Below are 16,397 nucleotides of genomic sequence, written 5' to 3' on the forward strand. Positions count from 1 at the left end.
CCAGAGAAGTTGTTGGGTTTTAGTTAAGACTAAACAAGAGGATACCACAGTGACTGAGGTTAGCACTGCTGCCTCAGAGCAACAGGGACACCAGTTCAATCCCTGCCTTGGGTGACTACCTGCACAGGTTTCCTCCGGGTGTTCCAGTTTCTTTCCACAGTCCAAAGATATGCAAGTTTGTTGGATTAGCTATATTAAGTTGCCCTGTAGCATCCAGGGGTCTGTAGGCTCGATGGAGTAGCTCGGGTAAATGTGGGGTAATGGGGATAGGCTGGGGATGGTGGGATGCTGTTCAGAATGTCACTGCAGAATCAATGAGCTGAATAGCCTATTTCAGCACTATAGCGGTTCTACTAAGTAGATAAAAATTCATGTTCACTTGATTGAATAAAGCTAACATTTTTAAAATAAGATCTTTATATCAAGAGTTGTGTGAGGTACAAAAACTGGACACACAATTCTATATGAATGTCCATCAGGGCCTTAAAAACAAAGATAGTAAAGTGCTTTTTGTTTTATTTTAGATTGATGATAATGCACCCCAAAACCTCTTTTGTAACCTCATGGCACTGGTTGGTAGTGAGCATTTGGAAATTTAGGCACTATAAAACTGAATTTTTTTAGTTCTCAGTGGTCTTTATTTGGGAATTCTATGTGGCTTGGTCGTAGTTTTGCACCCAAGCGTAACATTTGTCTTTATTAAATTGCATCTGTTAGATTTGGGTCACCCATCCAGCAAGATCTGATTGCAGTCATGTTCTGATCTAAGATCCCAGCACTTGCACCAAAATCAATCATTAATTTGCGCACTATTTCCTCAATGCCTTCATCTGTTTGGAATAAAGGAAACAAGTCTAGCTCTTTGAACGCAATCCTATGTTCAATGAAATTATGGTAGGCACTTTCCTTGTGAAATGCATGCCCACGTGTCATGTACCTTTGTGCCCTTTTTAATGCTGCAAGCAGCAACCACTGCTTTCTACGTGGCTCTGCTGAGCAGAGTGTCCTTGGCCTCTGGCGAACAGCTGCTGTCCCTAGGGATCTGATTCCAGACAATGTCCTGATTTGTTTAACTTAGTGACCTCTTCCTTTTGCAGAAGTTGTTAGTCGTGTGTATTTTGACTCTTGACATTGGCCATACTCCCGGTATTTCTTTCTTGACCAAACTTCAGTGTTCCTTTGTTGGCTTTATTCAAAATAGAGTGGTTTCTGCTTAGAGTGCCCCATCAGAATATCATTCTTAATCAGGAGCTCTATAACATTGAATGTAAATGCAGTGGGCTATAACTTCTGACGTGCAATATAAAAAATTGTCACAGTAATGTGATATGGATGTTTGAAGTTGGGGCAAATAATTCCAACATCCTAGCTGTCTGGCAATCCTCCACTTCTAGTTTTAAATATAAAAATCAAATAAAATTGTGGTAGGTATTTGCAAGAGTGACTTCTGCAGTTTCGAGATCTGAGTCTTTTTGATTTGTCAATATTGAGACTGCAGGTGGCGAGCTCCTTGATCCAAGGAGTTGTAGTGAATGATTTTAAAATTCATGAAAGGCGAATGAAATCGAAACTAAGATGATACTCAATTAAATCAGCAAGCCTTAGATGGAGCATGTATCACGGTTTAGTAGCTAAGGTCTTGGGAGTTACCAATCCTTAAAAGATGTTACATATAATATTTACAATTGTTTATGTATTTGCTTCCATTTTTGTTGAAGCCAGGATAATTATACTTCACATTTAGACATTAAATGCACCATTGACAGACCTTTCTGACTACTTATCATTAATCTCAGCAAAAATAATTTTGTAGTGGATTTCTACTTATGTACATTATTACAAGATGGCTCGAAAGGCATAGTTTCCAAGTTTGAAAAGCAGTGTGATATGGATCGAGTGTAACCTCCAGAGGGTATTACGTTACCGGATCAGATGTGGTGAAAAGACTGTGAATCCCCCCCAGGCTAAATTCAAGTTGTTTCAAACTGCAGTCTCTAGGATTAATCAGTTTTGATAAAAATCTTTTAATGCATTGATTTTTTTTTCTATGAGAGTTGGTTCTTTGTATATTAAAGTGAGATTCTTCCTTTTTCTCTGGTCTGCTCCCACAAAATGAGCAAAGATTGTAAAAATTGAGTGTTATAATTTTGTAGTTTTAGGATCAGATGCAATATTAATATGACTCAGTCACTAAGGAATTATGATTTTTAAACATGTCTCCTTACATATTTTCAATTTTTTTAAAAACAGGTTCTGTATGCAAAGGAGTGCTAAACTGGTGCCTGGAGTTACACTGGACTTGATAGAAAAGTAAGTTATATATACAGTTTTTCAGTTTGGCTGCAATCTTTTTTGTGCTAAACTTGATTTTCCTCATCTGCAGCCAAAGATATCTCTCAAAAGTTTTATCAAGTCAAAAATTTGTTTTCAACAGCTTTCTTTTTCATAGAATCCCAACTGTGTGGAAACAGACCATTTTGGCCCAACAAGTCCACTCCAATCCTCTGAAGAGCATCCCACCCAGACTCATTCCACCCACCCTATTACTCTGCAGATCCTCTGACTAATGTTTCTCACCTACATGTCCTGAACACTATGGGCAATTTAGCATGGCCAATTCACCTATTCATTCCTGAAGAAGGGCTTATGCCCGAAACGTCGATTCTCCTGTTCCCTGGATGCTGCCTGACCTGCTGCGCTTTTCTAGCGACACATTTTCAGCAATTCACCTAACCTGCATATCTTTGGACCGTGGGAGGAAACTGGAGCTCCTGGAGGAAACCCACACAGATGTAGGGAGAGTGTGCAAATTCCACGCATACAGTTGCCCGAGGCTGGATTTGAACACGGGTCCCTGGTGTTGTGAGGCAGCAGTGCTAACCATTGGACCACTGTGCCACCCACTCCCTATTTTGCAAAAATGACAGCTGTAATAAGTGCACAATTATCAAAGTTCTTTCTGGTTTGGAAGACATGTGAAACACTGAATCCCTTCCCCCAAGATATTTGATGCAATTTTATTGGGGTTCATTTAGCTCAGTTGGCTGGATGGCTGTTTTTGTGATGCAGAGAGATGCTAAGGTTACTTTGGGAAGCGAGGAAAGAAATTGCAGCGTCTTTGGTGATGACCTTTGCATCCTCACTGTCCACTGTCGTAGTAGCAGCTGATTGGAGGATTGCAAATGTTATTCCCTTGTTCAAGAAAGGGAATAGGGATAACCTTGGGAATTAGAGCAGTCAGTCTTATGTTGGTGGTGAGCAAATTATTGGAGAGGATTCTGAGAGACAAGATTTATGATTATTTGGAAAATTAGCTTGGTTAGAGATAGTATGGCTTTGTGAGGGGCAGGTCACGTCTCACAAGCCTTATTGAATTCTTTGAGGATGTGACTAAACAGATTGAAGGTAGAGCAGTGGGTGTGGTGTACATGGATTTGTAGCAAGGCGTTTGATAAGGTTCCCCATGGTAGGCTCATGCAGAAAGTAATGAGGCATGGGATACAGGGAAATTTGGATAGAGAATCTGCTGGCCAATAGAAGACAGGGTGGTAGTTGATGGAAAGTATTCAGCTTGGAACTCGGTGACCAGTAGTTTTGCATAGGGATCTGTTCTAGGACCTCTCCTCTGTGATTTTTGTAAATGACTCGGATGAGGAAGTGGAAGGGTGAGTTAGTAGCCTTGCTGATGACATGAAAGTTGGTGAATAGTGTGGAGGGTTGTTGTATGTTGCAATGGGACATTGGTGCAATGCAGAGCTGTGTTTAAAAGTGGCAGTTGAAGTTCAACCTGGAAAAGTGTGAAGTGATTCATTTTAGAAGGTCAATTTTGAATGCAGATGATAGGGTTAAAGGCAAGATTCTTGGCAGTATGTCCACGCCCAAAGTTGCCCCCACCCAAATTGATAGAGTTGTTAAGAAGGTGTACAGTGTGTGGGCTTTCATGAGCAGTGAGATTGAGTTTAAGAGCTGGAAGGTTATGCTGCAGTTCTAAAGAGCCCTGGTTAAACCACACTTGGAATAGTGTTCAGTTCTGGTTGCTTCATTATAGGAAGGATGTGGAAGCTTTAGAGCGGGTTCAGGGAAGACTTACCAGGATGCTGCCTGGACTGGAGGGCACGTCTTATGAAGAAAGGTTGAGGGAACTAGAGCTTTTCTCATTGGAGCAAAGAAAGATGAGAGGTGATTAGAAAAATGTGTACGAGATGATGGGCGCAGATGGAGAGTATAGCCATGCCGGAAATGGCCACCACAAGGGGACATAATTAAGGTGATTGGAGGAAGGTTTAGGAGAGATGTCAGAGGTAGGTTCTTTACACAGAGTGGTGGGTGCATTGAATTCTCTTCCAACAGTGGTAGTGGAGTCACACAAATTAGGGACATTTAAACCACACTTGGATAGGGACAAGGGTGATCGTAAAATGAAGGGTACGGAGGTTAGTTTGATCTCAGAGTAGGAGTAGGAAATGTTGGCACCACCTCGAGGGCCAAAGGGTTCTATGTTCTAAGAGCGTAGATTCAGTTTCTGCACTGGCTGAGGTTACCATAAAGAACTCTGCTTCTCAACCTCCTCTGAGCTGAGGCATGATGATCCTCAGGTTAAAGCATCATTAGTTGTCTCTCTAATAAGACAGCGCCGTATGGTGGGGCATGCCTTTGGTGATGTGACCTTGAGTAAATTGCACTTTTCCATTGTAAGAAAATAACTGAGTGACTTTGGAAAAGGCCATGTCATGAAACCATTGATGCGATAGTGCAATCTCGACAGTTGGGAAGTAAAATTGCCATTGTTGGCACTGCCCATTCAAGTTTGGTTTGTGGGTGTTCAGATGCACTTTTTATTTACCTCGTTTTCCATTGTAGGTTTGAAATTTGATATGCACATAAGTTAATTTTCAGATTATTAAAAAGAGAAAGAAAGTTATATTGGAATCTATATTCAAGGTTTGTAAATTGAGAGCGCACAATGGGGAATAATAACTTTTTATGTGATTGTAGTAAGATTTAATTTCAATGTCTCCTATGAATTTTTGAATAGATTGTGCAGAGGTGCTTTACTCCTGCTGTCTTATAGATCATTTAGTGACCATTTTATAATTGAAATTACTTTTGTGACCACATTATGGAAAGCTAATATTATTTAGCATTATAATTGCATGCTTACACTTTGCTATATTTGTGAGATGGAGGAAGGTAGAGGGGGTGGACTGTTCTTGCTTTTTCAGAGCTCAATTGATATTTCTACGCAAAACATATGAAATGGCAGTTAGTAAGGGACAAATTGGCTCAAATTGTCTTGTTAATAAATTTTCAATCAAATCAGATCAGTAATTTGCTCCTAGAGTAAATTCTAAGAACTTATTACTATCAAAACAATTTAAGCCGTAATGTGGAGGTTCCGGTGTGGGACTGGGGTGGACAAGGTCAGAACTCTCATGACACCACATTTTCATCCAACAGGTTTATTTGAAATCTCAATTTTTTGTGTTGCTGCTTCGTCAGGTGAAGTCATCTCATAGCTTCACGTGATGAAGGGGCAGCGCTTCGAAAACTTGTGATTTCAAATAAACCTGTTGGGCTATAATCTAAGTCATGTGACTTCTGACTTAAAACAGTTTAACTGTGACTCAAAATGCAGTATCTTAATCAATTTGTACATGTTTAATCAGGAAGAGTTTACCTGTACACTCAGTTTCACTACATTGGACTATAATATTTTTGCATGCAAATGTGCATAATTAGTGATTGATTGGCAATGAATTTTGTTTTGGTGTGTGCGCGCACGTGCTGTACCATACTTTACTTCCCATACAAGCTATTTTGTGTCCTTTCCCTGTGAGGTTGCTAAGTAGAACTAAACAAAGTGCAGTTTGTGCTGAAGTGATCATGAGAAATCGGATTGGACCTCAGCAAGCTAATTGCACATAGGTGGAAGAAGCACGTCCCAACCTTTTGGGTTGGATTTGAGCCACTGTCTGGCACATTGCACTAGGTGGTTAACGGTCCTGCTGCACCTAACAGTACATTGAAATAACAATATGTTTGCATTGACAAAAATATTAATTTCTTCAAATGTGTTTGGTTAACAGAGAATACTGATGAATAGCTGTTTCTTGTGTCCTGAATGGATGTGTATAATAGAATTCCTCAGGAATCTATATTTGGGATAGTACTTGTTTTGATGTGTACCAATTATTTGTAGAGTCATCGAGTCATAGAAATGTACAGCACGGAAACAGAGCCTTCGGTCCAACTCGGCCATGCCGACTAGATATCCTAACCTAATCTAGTCCCATTTGCCATCATTTGGCCCATATCCCTCAAAACCCTTTTTATATATCCGTCCAGATGCCTTTTAAATGTTGTAATTGTACCAGCCTCCACTACTTCCTCTGGCAGCTCATTCCATATTTACATCACTCTCGGCATGAAAATATTGCTCCTTAGGTTCCTTTTAAATCTTTCCCCTCTCACCTTCAACTATACCCTCTAGTTCTGGATTCCCCCACCAGGGGGAAAAGACATTGTCTGTTTACTCTATCCATGCCCCTCATGATTTGACAAACATCTATAAGGTCACTCCTCAGCCTCCGACGCTCCACGGAAAATAGTCCCAGCCTATTCAGCCTCTCTGTAGCTCAAACCCTCCAATCCCAGTAACATCCTTGTAAATCTTTTCTGAATATTTACAAGTTTCATAACATCCTTCCAAGGCAGGGAGACCAGAATAACACACAGTATTGCAAAAGTGGCCTAACCAATATCCTTACAGCTGCAACATGACCTATGCTCCTATAAATCCTATACTCAATGCACTGACTAATAAAGGCAAGCATACCAAACGCCTCCTTCACCACCCTGTCTACCTGCAACTCCACTTTCGAGAAATTATGAACCTGCATTCCAGGGTCTCTTTGTTCAGCAGCACACCACAGGACTTTACTGCTGAGTTTGTAAGTCCTGCCCTGATTTGCCTTTCCAAAATGCAGAACCTCACATTTATCTAAATTAAACTACACCTTCCACTGTCAGACCATTGGCCCATCTGGTCAAGATCCCGTTACAGTCTGAAGTAACCTTCTTTGCTGTCTACTACACTTCCAATTTTAGTGTCATTTGCAAACTTACTAAATTTTCACATCCAAATCATTTATATAAATGGCAAAAAGCAGTGGACCCAGCACCGAACCTTGTGGCACATCACTGGTCACAGGTCTCCAGTCTGAAAAGCAACCCTCCACCACCACCCTCTGTCTCTTACCTTCAAGGCAGTTCTGTATCCACATGGCTAGTTTTCACTGTATTCCATGAGATCTAACCTTGCTAACCAGTCTACCATGAGGTACCTTGTGAAACACATTACTGAAGTCCATATAGATCACGATGTGGAGATGCCAATGTTGGACTGGGGTGGATAAAGTTAAAAATCATGCAACACCAGATTATAGCCCAACAGTTTATTTGGAAGTACAAGCTTTCAGAGCACTGCTACTTCGTCAGGTGGTTCGGGGAGATCATGCCAAGGAGCAGCACTCTGAAAGCTTGTATTTCCAAATAAACCTGTTGGACTGTAACCGCCTATAGATCATGTCCACTACTCTGCCCTCATCAATCCTCTTCGTTACTACTTCAACATGTTCTGATGAAATGAACCTCAAATGTGGTAAATGGCAATAAAAATAATTGTACGCTTCAAAGGTATGTAGACTGGTAAAAATAGGAACGCTATTCCATGTGAGAAACTGATGTATATTTGAGAAAGAATGTGAAAAGACAATATCAACTGGTTGGATTGAGCACCAAAAAGACCTTCACATACTCAAATATTTGAAGGTGACGGTACAGATTGAAAAGCTTTCAATAAAACAAAATCTATATTTTACAAATAGTGACATGAAGCAAAAGCAAGGGAGTTACACTATATATTTTTATAAATCACTGATCAGACCTCAACTGGTTGGTCCTGAGTACGACACTTTAGGAGGCTTGTCGAGGTCTTAAATAAGCTGTTGTAATGGTGACAAGGGGCCAAGATGTTATTTGAGAGGAGAGACTCGAGAAACTACGATTGTTCTTGGAGCATTTGGAGAGATTTAATATGAGGTGTTCAAAATTATTAAAATTTTTGGTTAATCAAATAATGAGGAACAAATTAATTGTCAGGAGGGTCAGTGACCATACAGAGAGATTGAAGATAATTGGCAAAAGCACCAGAGGGGAGGTGAGAATTTTAATTCGCAGTGTATTATGATCTAGAATCTGTCTGATAGTATGGCTGAAGCAGGTTAAGTAGTAACTTAAAAATTAGTTAAAGACACAGAAAATAAACAAGTGAGGGTAAAGTACAAGTGAATGGGACTAATTAGGTAGATTAATGCTATAAATTCTATGAAAAATAGACCTCCTGGCTCAGTTTGTGAGCATGTGCATAACAAATGTTTTGCACCAAAGTTAATGGTTTTCATAACTTTTGTATAAGTTTTCCTTTGATTTTCTCATATAAAGATGTCAGGAATCCCAAATGATTTGTGATTGCACTAGAAAGCAGAGCGTGAGTAAGTCAATAATTAGTTTTTTTGATTTATGATCTGTGAATTGATTTATAATATATTTGCAAAGCAATAATTGGTCCAGTTCTGGTAATAGTGTAATACTTAAGTATGTAAAAAGATCATGCATTAGTTGTGTGACTACTTTGCTGTAACCAGCATCAGGAACGAACAACATTGGGTGACTCAAGCAATCTGTTCATCAGCTCTGCTTATTAACTTGAAACCAAATCTATTAAAATCAGCGTGAGAATGAGTCATGTTAGCTAATCCATTTTATTGGCCTTTTTGAGAATAATATCAAGATGATGGGAGGTGAACAAATAACTTTTTAAATGAATGGAACATCATAGAAATTTGAGCAAATCATTTGAATATTTTAAAAATAAGCATTAATTGTTGTGACGCAATATTTTATTATATTGGCAAATTTGCCTACAGTTTGGTGTAGATATTTGAATTATTTTCTTTTCTGTCCTGACAGTGGCGACATAAAAATGATGCGCAGGGAATCTCTAACCAGCCTGGCCCTCAGTTCTGGTGCTCTGTGTCACAGTACATATGTGCTCTGCTCACCTGGAGTCTTGGAATCTGTCAGGGAGGTGAAATCAAGATAAAGAGCCTTCTCATCAAAACTTGTCTAGGTGTTGAAATTGACCTTAGTTTATCTCAGAGCACTCACTTCTCATCTGAAGTAATGTCCACCTGATCAGGCCAAGAGTCTAGCTTCCTGTTGAACCAATACTTCAAATTATAGCGTACTACCAAATGCTTGACAATCTGTTCCAGAGGTCCACCATTCCCTGAGAAATAATTCTCAATATCGAGCCCAATCTGCCTTATAAAGCAGTCAAGCTTTTTGGTCTTTACAAGCCTATCTAGTTTCAGCTGAAGTTGAAGTGAACCACAAATTTGTTGCCTCTTTTTAAGCAAAGCTTGCGGCCCTTGTGCTGTAGTGAGACTGAACCTACTTCTGTGCCAGGAGGCCCGGGTACAAATCCAACGTTAATAGCACTTTTGAACAGCTTGATTAGAAAATATCTTGTGGTTTGCCCTAAGAAAAACTAACAAGTTAAAAAAATGCTCCCATCTTAGAACGAGTATCGCTTGCACATCATACAGGCACTGCTACTGTAATGGAGGTAAAGAGTGAAATTATCCTAATCTGGGGACATTGCAAAGCTGCATATTAACTGCAGATTCTGGAAACCTGAAAAAAAAAACTGGCAAATTCCGATAAAGGGTGACTGAACTCAGAACATTCCCCATGTTTAAAAGGGACTTTTGTGCCACAGTGGTAGTGTCACTACATCTGAGCCAGGAGTTCAATCCCACTTTCTACAGAAGTATCATAATACTTCTGAACAGTTTGATTTACAAAGTATCTTAAGCAAAGCTGCCCTTGTGGGGCAGTGGTAGTGTCCTAACCTCAAAACTAGGTGGCCTGGGTTTAAGTCTCATAGGTTTCATAGGTGGGTATTAGCATTTTTGAAGAGGTTGATTAAAAACAAAAACAAAAATTAAACCAAGTTTAGGGCCCTTGTGGTGCAGTGGTAATATCCCCACCTCTGGACAATGTCCAAGTTCAAGCCTTACTTGCTCCAGAGGTATGTAATAACGTCTCTGATTTGATAAATATCTTAACCAAAGTGTGGTCAAATCGATCCTGAGGATAGTTTTTGAGAAATATATGGACGTCACTCTGAGTAGCAATGGGATGTTAAATTGGGCATTAATCTTGTGTCTCTCCCTTACACCATTTTTAAAGTCTCCTCATTATCCACCATGAGAGGAGATCAGACTGGGTATTATTCCAATTGTGTAAGACCTTGATTTTGTCAGTCAAAAAGGTGGCTGTTACTTTGCAGTGTCAGTACAACCGAGAATCCAGTTTGTCTTTGCTATTGCTTTGTTGTGTTAACCATGAACCTTTTGAGAAGGGTATAGTTATAATCATGGATCTATCACTAGTAGCTTCCACTTTGTTTCCTGTCGTGTATAGAACATAGAACAATACAGCACAGAACAGGCCCTTCGGCCCACGATGTTGTGCCGAACATTTGTCCTAGCTTAAGCACCCATCCATATACCTATCCAATTGCCGCTTAAATGTCACCAAAGAATATATGTTGATTTAGCATTGAACCTTTCCAAGAAAGGCACAATGTAACCTTTCCATGTGCCAATGCTATGCTTCAGCAAGTTGGATTATTTTCTAAATACAAGCCCATTTTCTCAACATGTCCAGGTCTGTATGCAGCTGTTGAATATCTTGTTCTTAGATAGCTGAGAACTCCTTACATATTTGCTTCTTAATTTCTCACTGACTATTGTGGGACATATAGTACAGTCACAAAAAGGTGATCATTCCTTTCTTATTTCTCAGTTCTACCAAAATAACTTCACTGGACATTCTCCCAGGAGTATCCTAAGTACAACCGATGTTATCCTTAACCAAAAACGTCGCTCCCCCTCCTCTTGTCTCCGTTTCTATCCTTTCTATTGCATCCATATCCCTGAACATGAGACTTATCATGAGACTTTCCTTGATTGTCAGAGCTATATAGCACGGAAACAGACCCTTCAGTTCAACTGATCCACACCGAACAGAAATCCTAAACTGGTCCGAACATGCTTGTATAACTTGCTACTGCCTCCACCTATTGGATCATGTCCCTTGTATTTTTGAATTGCTGCAATCTGAAACTGAACTTTTAAGAATAAATTCAAACTTCTGTTATATTTAAAGCAAAACAAGTAACTGTGGATGCTGGGAATCAAGAACAGAAACAAAGATTACTGAAACACGTGAAGAGATAGTGAGAAAAGAGATGAGACTTGGTACAGTAGATAAGGGGAGCAAGTCAAATAGTCAAGGCAGGCAAGAGCATGACAGTGAATGAGGTAAGACTGATAAATTAAACTGCATTTACTTCAATGTAAGAGGCCTGACAGGTAAGGCAGGTGATCTTAAAGAATGATTTGGAAAGTGGGACTGAGATATCATAATTACTGAAATGTGGCTCAAGGTGGGGCAGGACTGGCAACTTAATGTTCTGGGATATGGATGCAATAGAAAGGATAGAAACGGAGACAAGAGGAGGGGGAGCGACGTTTTTGGTTAAGGATAACATCGGTTGTACTTAGGATACTCCTGGGAGAATGTCCAGTGAAGTTATTTTGGTAGAACTGAGAAATAAGAAAGGAATGATCACCTTTTTGTGACTGTACTATATGTCCCACAATAGTCAGTGAGAAATTAAGAAGCAAATATAGAACATAGAATAGAACATAGAAGAATACAGCGCAGTACAGGCCCTTTGGCCCTCGATGTTGCGCCGATCCAAGCCCACCTAACCTATACTAACCCACTATCCTCCATATACCTATCCAATGCCCGCTTAAATGCCCATAAAGAGGGAGAGTCCACCACTGCTACTGGCAGGGCATTCCATGAACTTACGACTCGCTGAGTGAAGAACCTACCCCTAATTTCAGTCCTATATCTACCCCCCCTTAATTTAAAGCTATGCCCCCTTGTAATACCCGACTCCATACGCGGGAAAAGGTTCACACTGTCAACCCTATCTAACCCCCTAATCATCTTGTACACCTCAATCAAGTCACCCCTAAACCTTCTTTTCTCTAATGAAAACAGCCCCAAGTGTCTCAATCTTTCCTCATACGATCTTCCTTCCATACCAGGCAACATCCTGGTAAACCTCCTCTGCACCCGTTCCAGTGCCTCCACATCCTTCCTATAGTATGGCGACCAAAACTGCACACAATATTCCAGATGCGGCCGCACCAGAGTCTTATACAACTGCATCATGACCTCAGGACTCCGGAACTCAATTCCTCTACCAATAAAAGCCAGTACGCCATATGCCTTCCTCACTGCACTATTTACCTGGGTGGCAACTTTCAGAGATCTGTGTACATGGACACCAAGATCCCTCTGCTCATCCACACTACCAAGTATCCGACCATTAGCCCAGTACCCCATCTTTTTGTTTTTCTTCCCAAAGTGAATCACCTCACACTTAGCTACATTGAATTCCATTTGCCACCTTTCTGCCCAGCTCTGCAGCTTCTGTATATCCTGCTGTAACCTGCCACATCCTTCCTCACTGTCAACAACTCCTCCGACTTTCGTATCATCCGCAAACTTGCTCACCCAACCTTCTAACCCCTCTTCCAGGTCATTTATAAAAATGACAAACAGCAATGGTCCCAAAACAGATCCTTGCGGAACACCGCTAGTGACGGCACTCCATGAAGAAACTTTGCCATCAACTACTACCCTCTGTCTTCTTCCATCCAGCCAATTCCTAATCCAAACCTCCAACTCACCCTCAATGCCATATCTCCGTATTTTCTGCAGTAGCCTACCATGGGGAACCTTATCAAACGCCTTACTAAAATCCATATATACCACATCTACCGCTTTCCCCTCATCAACCTCCTTCGTCACCTTTTCAAAGAATTCAATAAGGTTTGTGAGGCACGACCTGCCCTTCACAAAACCATGCTGACTATCCTTGATCACATTATTCCTATCCAGATGTGCATAAATCCTATTCCTTACAATTCTCTCTAAGGCTTTGCCCACAACAGAAGTGAGACTCACCGGCCTATAGTTACTAGGGTTATCCCTACTCCCCTTATGTAAGGAGTTCTCAGCTATCTAAGAACAATAGAGTTGTAAGGGATTTTAACTTTCCAAACATGGGCTGGGACTGCCATAGTGTTAAGCAATTAGATAGACAGAAATTTAAGTGTGTACAAGAAAATTTCCTTATTCAATACGTGCTTGTGCCTACTGGAGCGGGAGCAAAATTTGACTTTCTCTTGGGAGAATAAGGTAGGGCAGGTGACTGAGGTGTCATTGGGGAGGGGGGGGAGGGAGTGACTATAGTTGTATTAGTTTAAAATAGTGATGGAAAAGGATAGACCGGATCTATAAGTTCAAGTTTTAAATTGGAGAGAAGTCAGTTTTGATATTAGGCAAGACGTTTCAAAAGTTGATTGGGGGGGAGTGGGAAGGGTGTTCACAAGTAAAGGACCTTTTGGAAAGTTGGAGGCCTTCAAGTATGAGATAAGGAGAGTTCAAAGACCATATGTTCCTGTTAGTTAGTAGGTGAAGGGAATGCTCAATGAGTAGAGAAATTGAGGCTCTGGTCAACATATGTCAGGTACAGACAGCTGGGATCGAGTGAATCCAGAGAGGAGTATAAGGGCAGTAGGACTATACTTAAGAGGGAAATCAGGATGGTTAAAAAGGGGACATGAGATAGCTTTAGCAGATGAGGTTAAAGAGAATCCAAAGAGATTCTACAAGTATGTTAAGGACAGGAATAGGTCCCCTTAAAGATCAACATGGACCCACAGGAGATGGGTGAGATACTAAATAAATATTTTGTGTTGGTATTTTCTGTGGAGAAGGACATGGAAGCTAGAGAACTTGGGGAAATAAATAGAGATGTCTTGAAAAGTGCCCATATTACTGAAGAGGTGGTGCTGGAGTCTGAAAATGCTTAAGGTGGATAAATCCCTGGGACCTGATCAGGTGTATCCCAAAACTTTGTGGGCACCTTATTGTGATATTTGTATCATCAACAGCCATGGATGAGGTGCTGAGAGATTGCAGGGTCACAGAGATTGTGGTGCCATTATTTAAGAAAGATGGCAAGGAAAAACTAGTGAGCTTTACACTGGTGAGCCTGACATCAGTGATGGGTAAGTTGTTGGAGGGGACTCTGAGGGACATGATTTACATGCGTTTGGAAAGGTAAGGACTGATTAGGGATAGTCAACATGGCTTTGAGCATGGGAAATTCTGTCTCACTAACTTGATTGAAGAGGTGACAGAGAAGATTGATGAAGGTAGAGCAATAGATCTCAGCAAGGAGTTTGACGAGGTTCTGCATGATAGATTGGTTAACAAGGTTAGATCACATGAAATCCAAGAGGAGCTAGCCAGTTGAATGCAAAATTAGTTGAAGGTAGCAGACAGAGGATGGTGGTAGAGGGTTGTTTTTGAGTGAGAGGCCTGTGACCAGTGGTATGCCACAAGGATTGATGCTGGATCCACTGCTTTTTGTTATTGATATAAATGATATGGATGTGAATATTGGTGGTATAGTTAGTAAGTTTGCAGATGACACAAAAGTTGGTGTTCTAGTAGACAGTGAAGAAGGTTATTTCAGCGTACCACCAGAGCTTGATCAGATGGGTCAATGGGCCAAGGAGTGGCAGATAGTGTTTAATTTAGGTAAATGTGAGTTGCTGTATTTTGGTAAGGTAATCCAAGGCAGGTCATAGACAGTTAATGGGAAAGCCCTGTGGAACGATGCCAAACAGAGTCCTAGAATTGCATGTGCATTTCCCTTGAAAGTGGAGTTGCAGGTAGACAGGTGGTGAAGAAGGTGTTTGGCATGCTTGCCTCCATTGGTCAGAGCATTGAGTATAGGAGTTGGGATATCCTATTGCAGCTGTAAAGGGCATTAATGAGGCCACTTTTATGAAATTGTGTTTATTTCTGGTCTCACTCCTATTGGAAGGATGTTGTGAAACTTGAAAGGGTTCAGAAAAGATTTAAAGGATGTTGCTGGGGCTGGAGGGTTTGAGCTATAGGGAGAGACTGAATAGGCTGGGGCTATTTTCATGAGGCATGACTGTAGAGGTTTATAAAATCATGAAGGGCATGAACAGGGTAAATTGCCAAGGACTTTTCCTGGTGTGGGGGAGTCCAAAGCTAGAGGGAACATTTGAAGATGGGAGGGGAAAGTCTTAAAAGGACCTAAGCGGCAACTTCTTCACACAAGGTGGTGTGTAAATGGAACGAGCTACCAGTGGAGGTGGTGAAGCTGGTACAATTGTAACATTTAAAAGGCATCTAGATGGATACGTGATAGGAAGGGTTTAGAGGGATATGGGCCAAATGCTCGCAAATGGGACGAGACCAGTTTAGGATTTCTGTTCGGTGTGGATCAGTTGAACTGAAGGGTCTGTATCCGTGCTATATAGCTCTGACAATCAAGGAAAGTCTCATGATAAGCACTCATCATTAAGGACTTTAGCGTAAAACCTGTTCAATCATTTGTGAAGTTGGTGGAGTTGTCTATCCGAAAGGGTTCTGAATGCTCAGTCATTGCATATATTTGACTCTGATAGATCTTTAGTTTCTCAGAACCCCAGGGATGTCAGAAACAGGCAGCAAAGTGATATTGAAGCCGAAATCACCCATGCTTGTTATGATATGGACTGGGATGGACAAATTCAGAAGTTGACCAACACCAAGTTAAAGGCCAGTAAGTTATCTGAAATGCCAAGCTTTTGCAGTGCTGCTCCTTCATCAGGTGAATCATTATAATGAACGCAGGATCTGCTGCTTCTATTTCTTATTGTTTCTGTTGTCTTATCCACCTAAGATGGTGAAATAGATCTTGATTTAATACCTTATTGTAAAGACATCTTCCCCAACAGTAGCAGCACAGCATTGAAAGTGTTACTGTTGGTGATGTGCTTCTGTCTCTGAAGTGGGCTCTGTAAACGCCACCTGATTCCATGATGGCCCCTACAATCAAGCTACCTGTCGACATTCACAGTCTTTGCTTGAATGAGGAATTTAATAGAAAGGGATCGCAGCTCATATATCAGGCCTTTGGCAGATTTAAGGAACATTCTTAGAATTGGTTACAGCAATAATTAAGGCACTTTTATCATCATTAACGATCCCAGTGAATGTCACTGTTAAAATGTTGTACGTCTATAGTCCACACCTGGGTTTAGAGTATTACCTGCTTGACATTTCCCAAGTTTTATTGTATAATCCTGTTGTAGCATTAT

At 40.7% G+C, this 16,397-nt stretch overlaps 1 protein-coding gene across 1 annotated transcript in view; it reads left to right on the plus strand.

The window, feature by feature from the left end:
- rptor (regulatory associated protein of MTOR, complex 1) overlaps nucleotides 1-16,397 on the plus strand; it is a 397,195-nt gene that overhangs the window by 138,696 nt on the left and 242,102 nt on the right. Inside the window, exon 7 of the mRNA XM_088000708.1 lies at nucleotides 2,251-2,310. Coding sequence (XP_087856834.1) covers nucleotides 2,251-2,310 — 60 coding nt within the window. The remainder of the gene's footprint in view (nucleotides 1-2,250; nucleotides 2,311-16,397) is intronic.

Source organism: Chiloscyllium plagiosum, unplaced genomic scaffold (assembly GCF_037043375.1).
Source record: "Chiloscyllium plagiosum isolate Xiang-an unplaced genomic scaffold, Cpla_swu_hap1 HiC_scaffold_25, whole genome shotgun sequence".
Classification (NCBI taxonomy): domain Eukaryota; kingdom Metazoa; phylum Chordata; class Chondrichthyes; order Orectolobiformes; family Hemiscylliidae; genus Chiloscyllium; species Chiloscyllium plagiosum.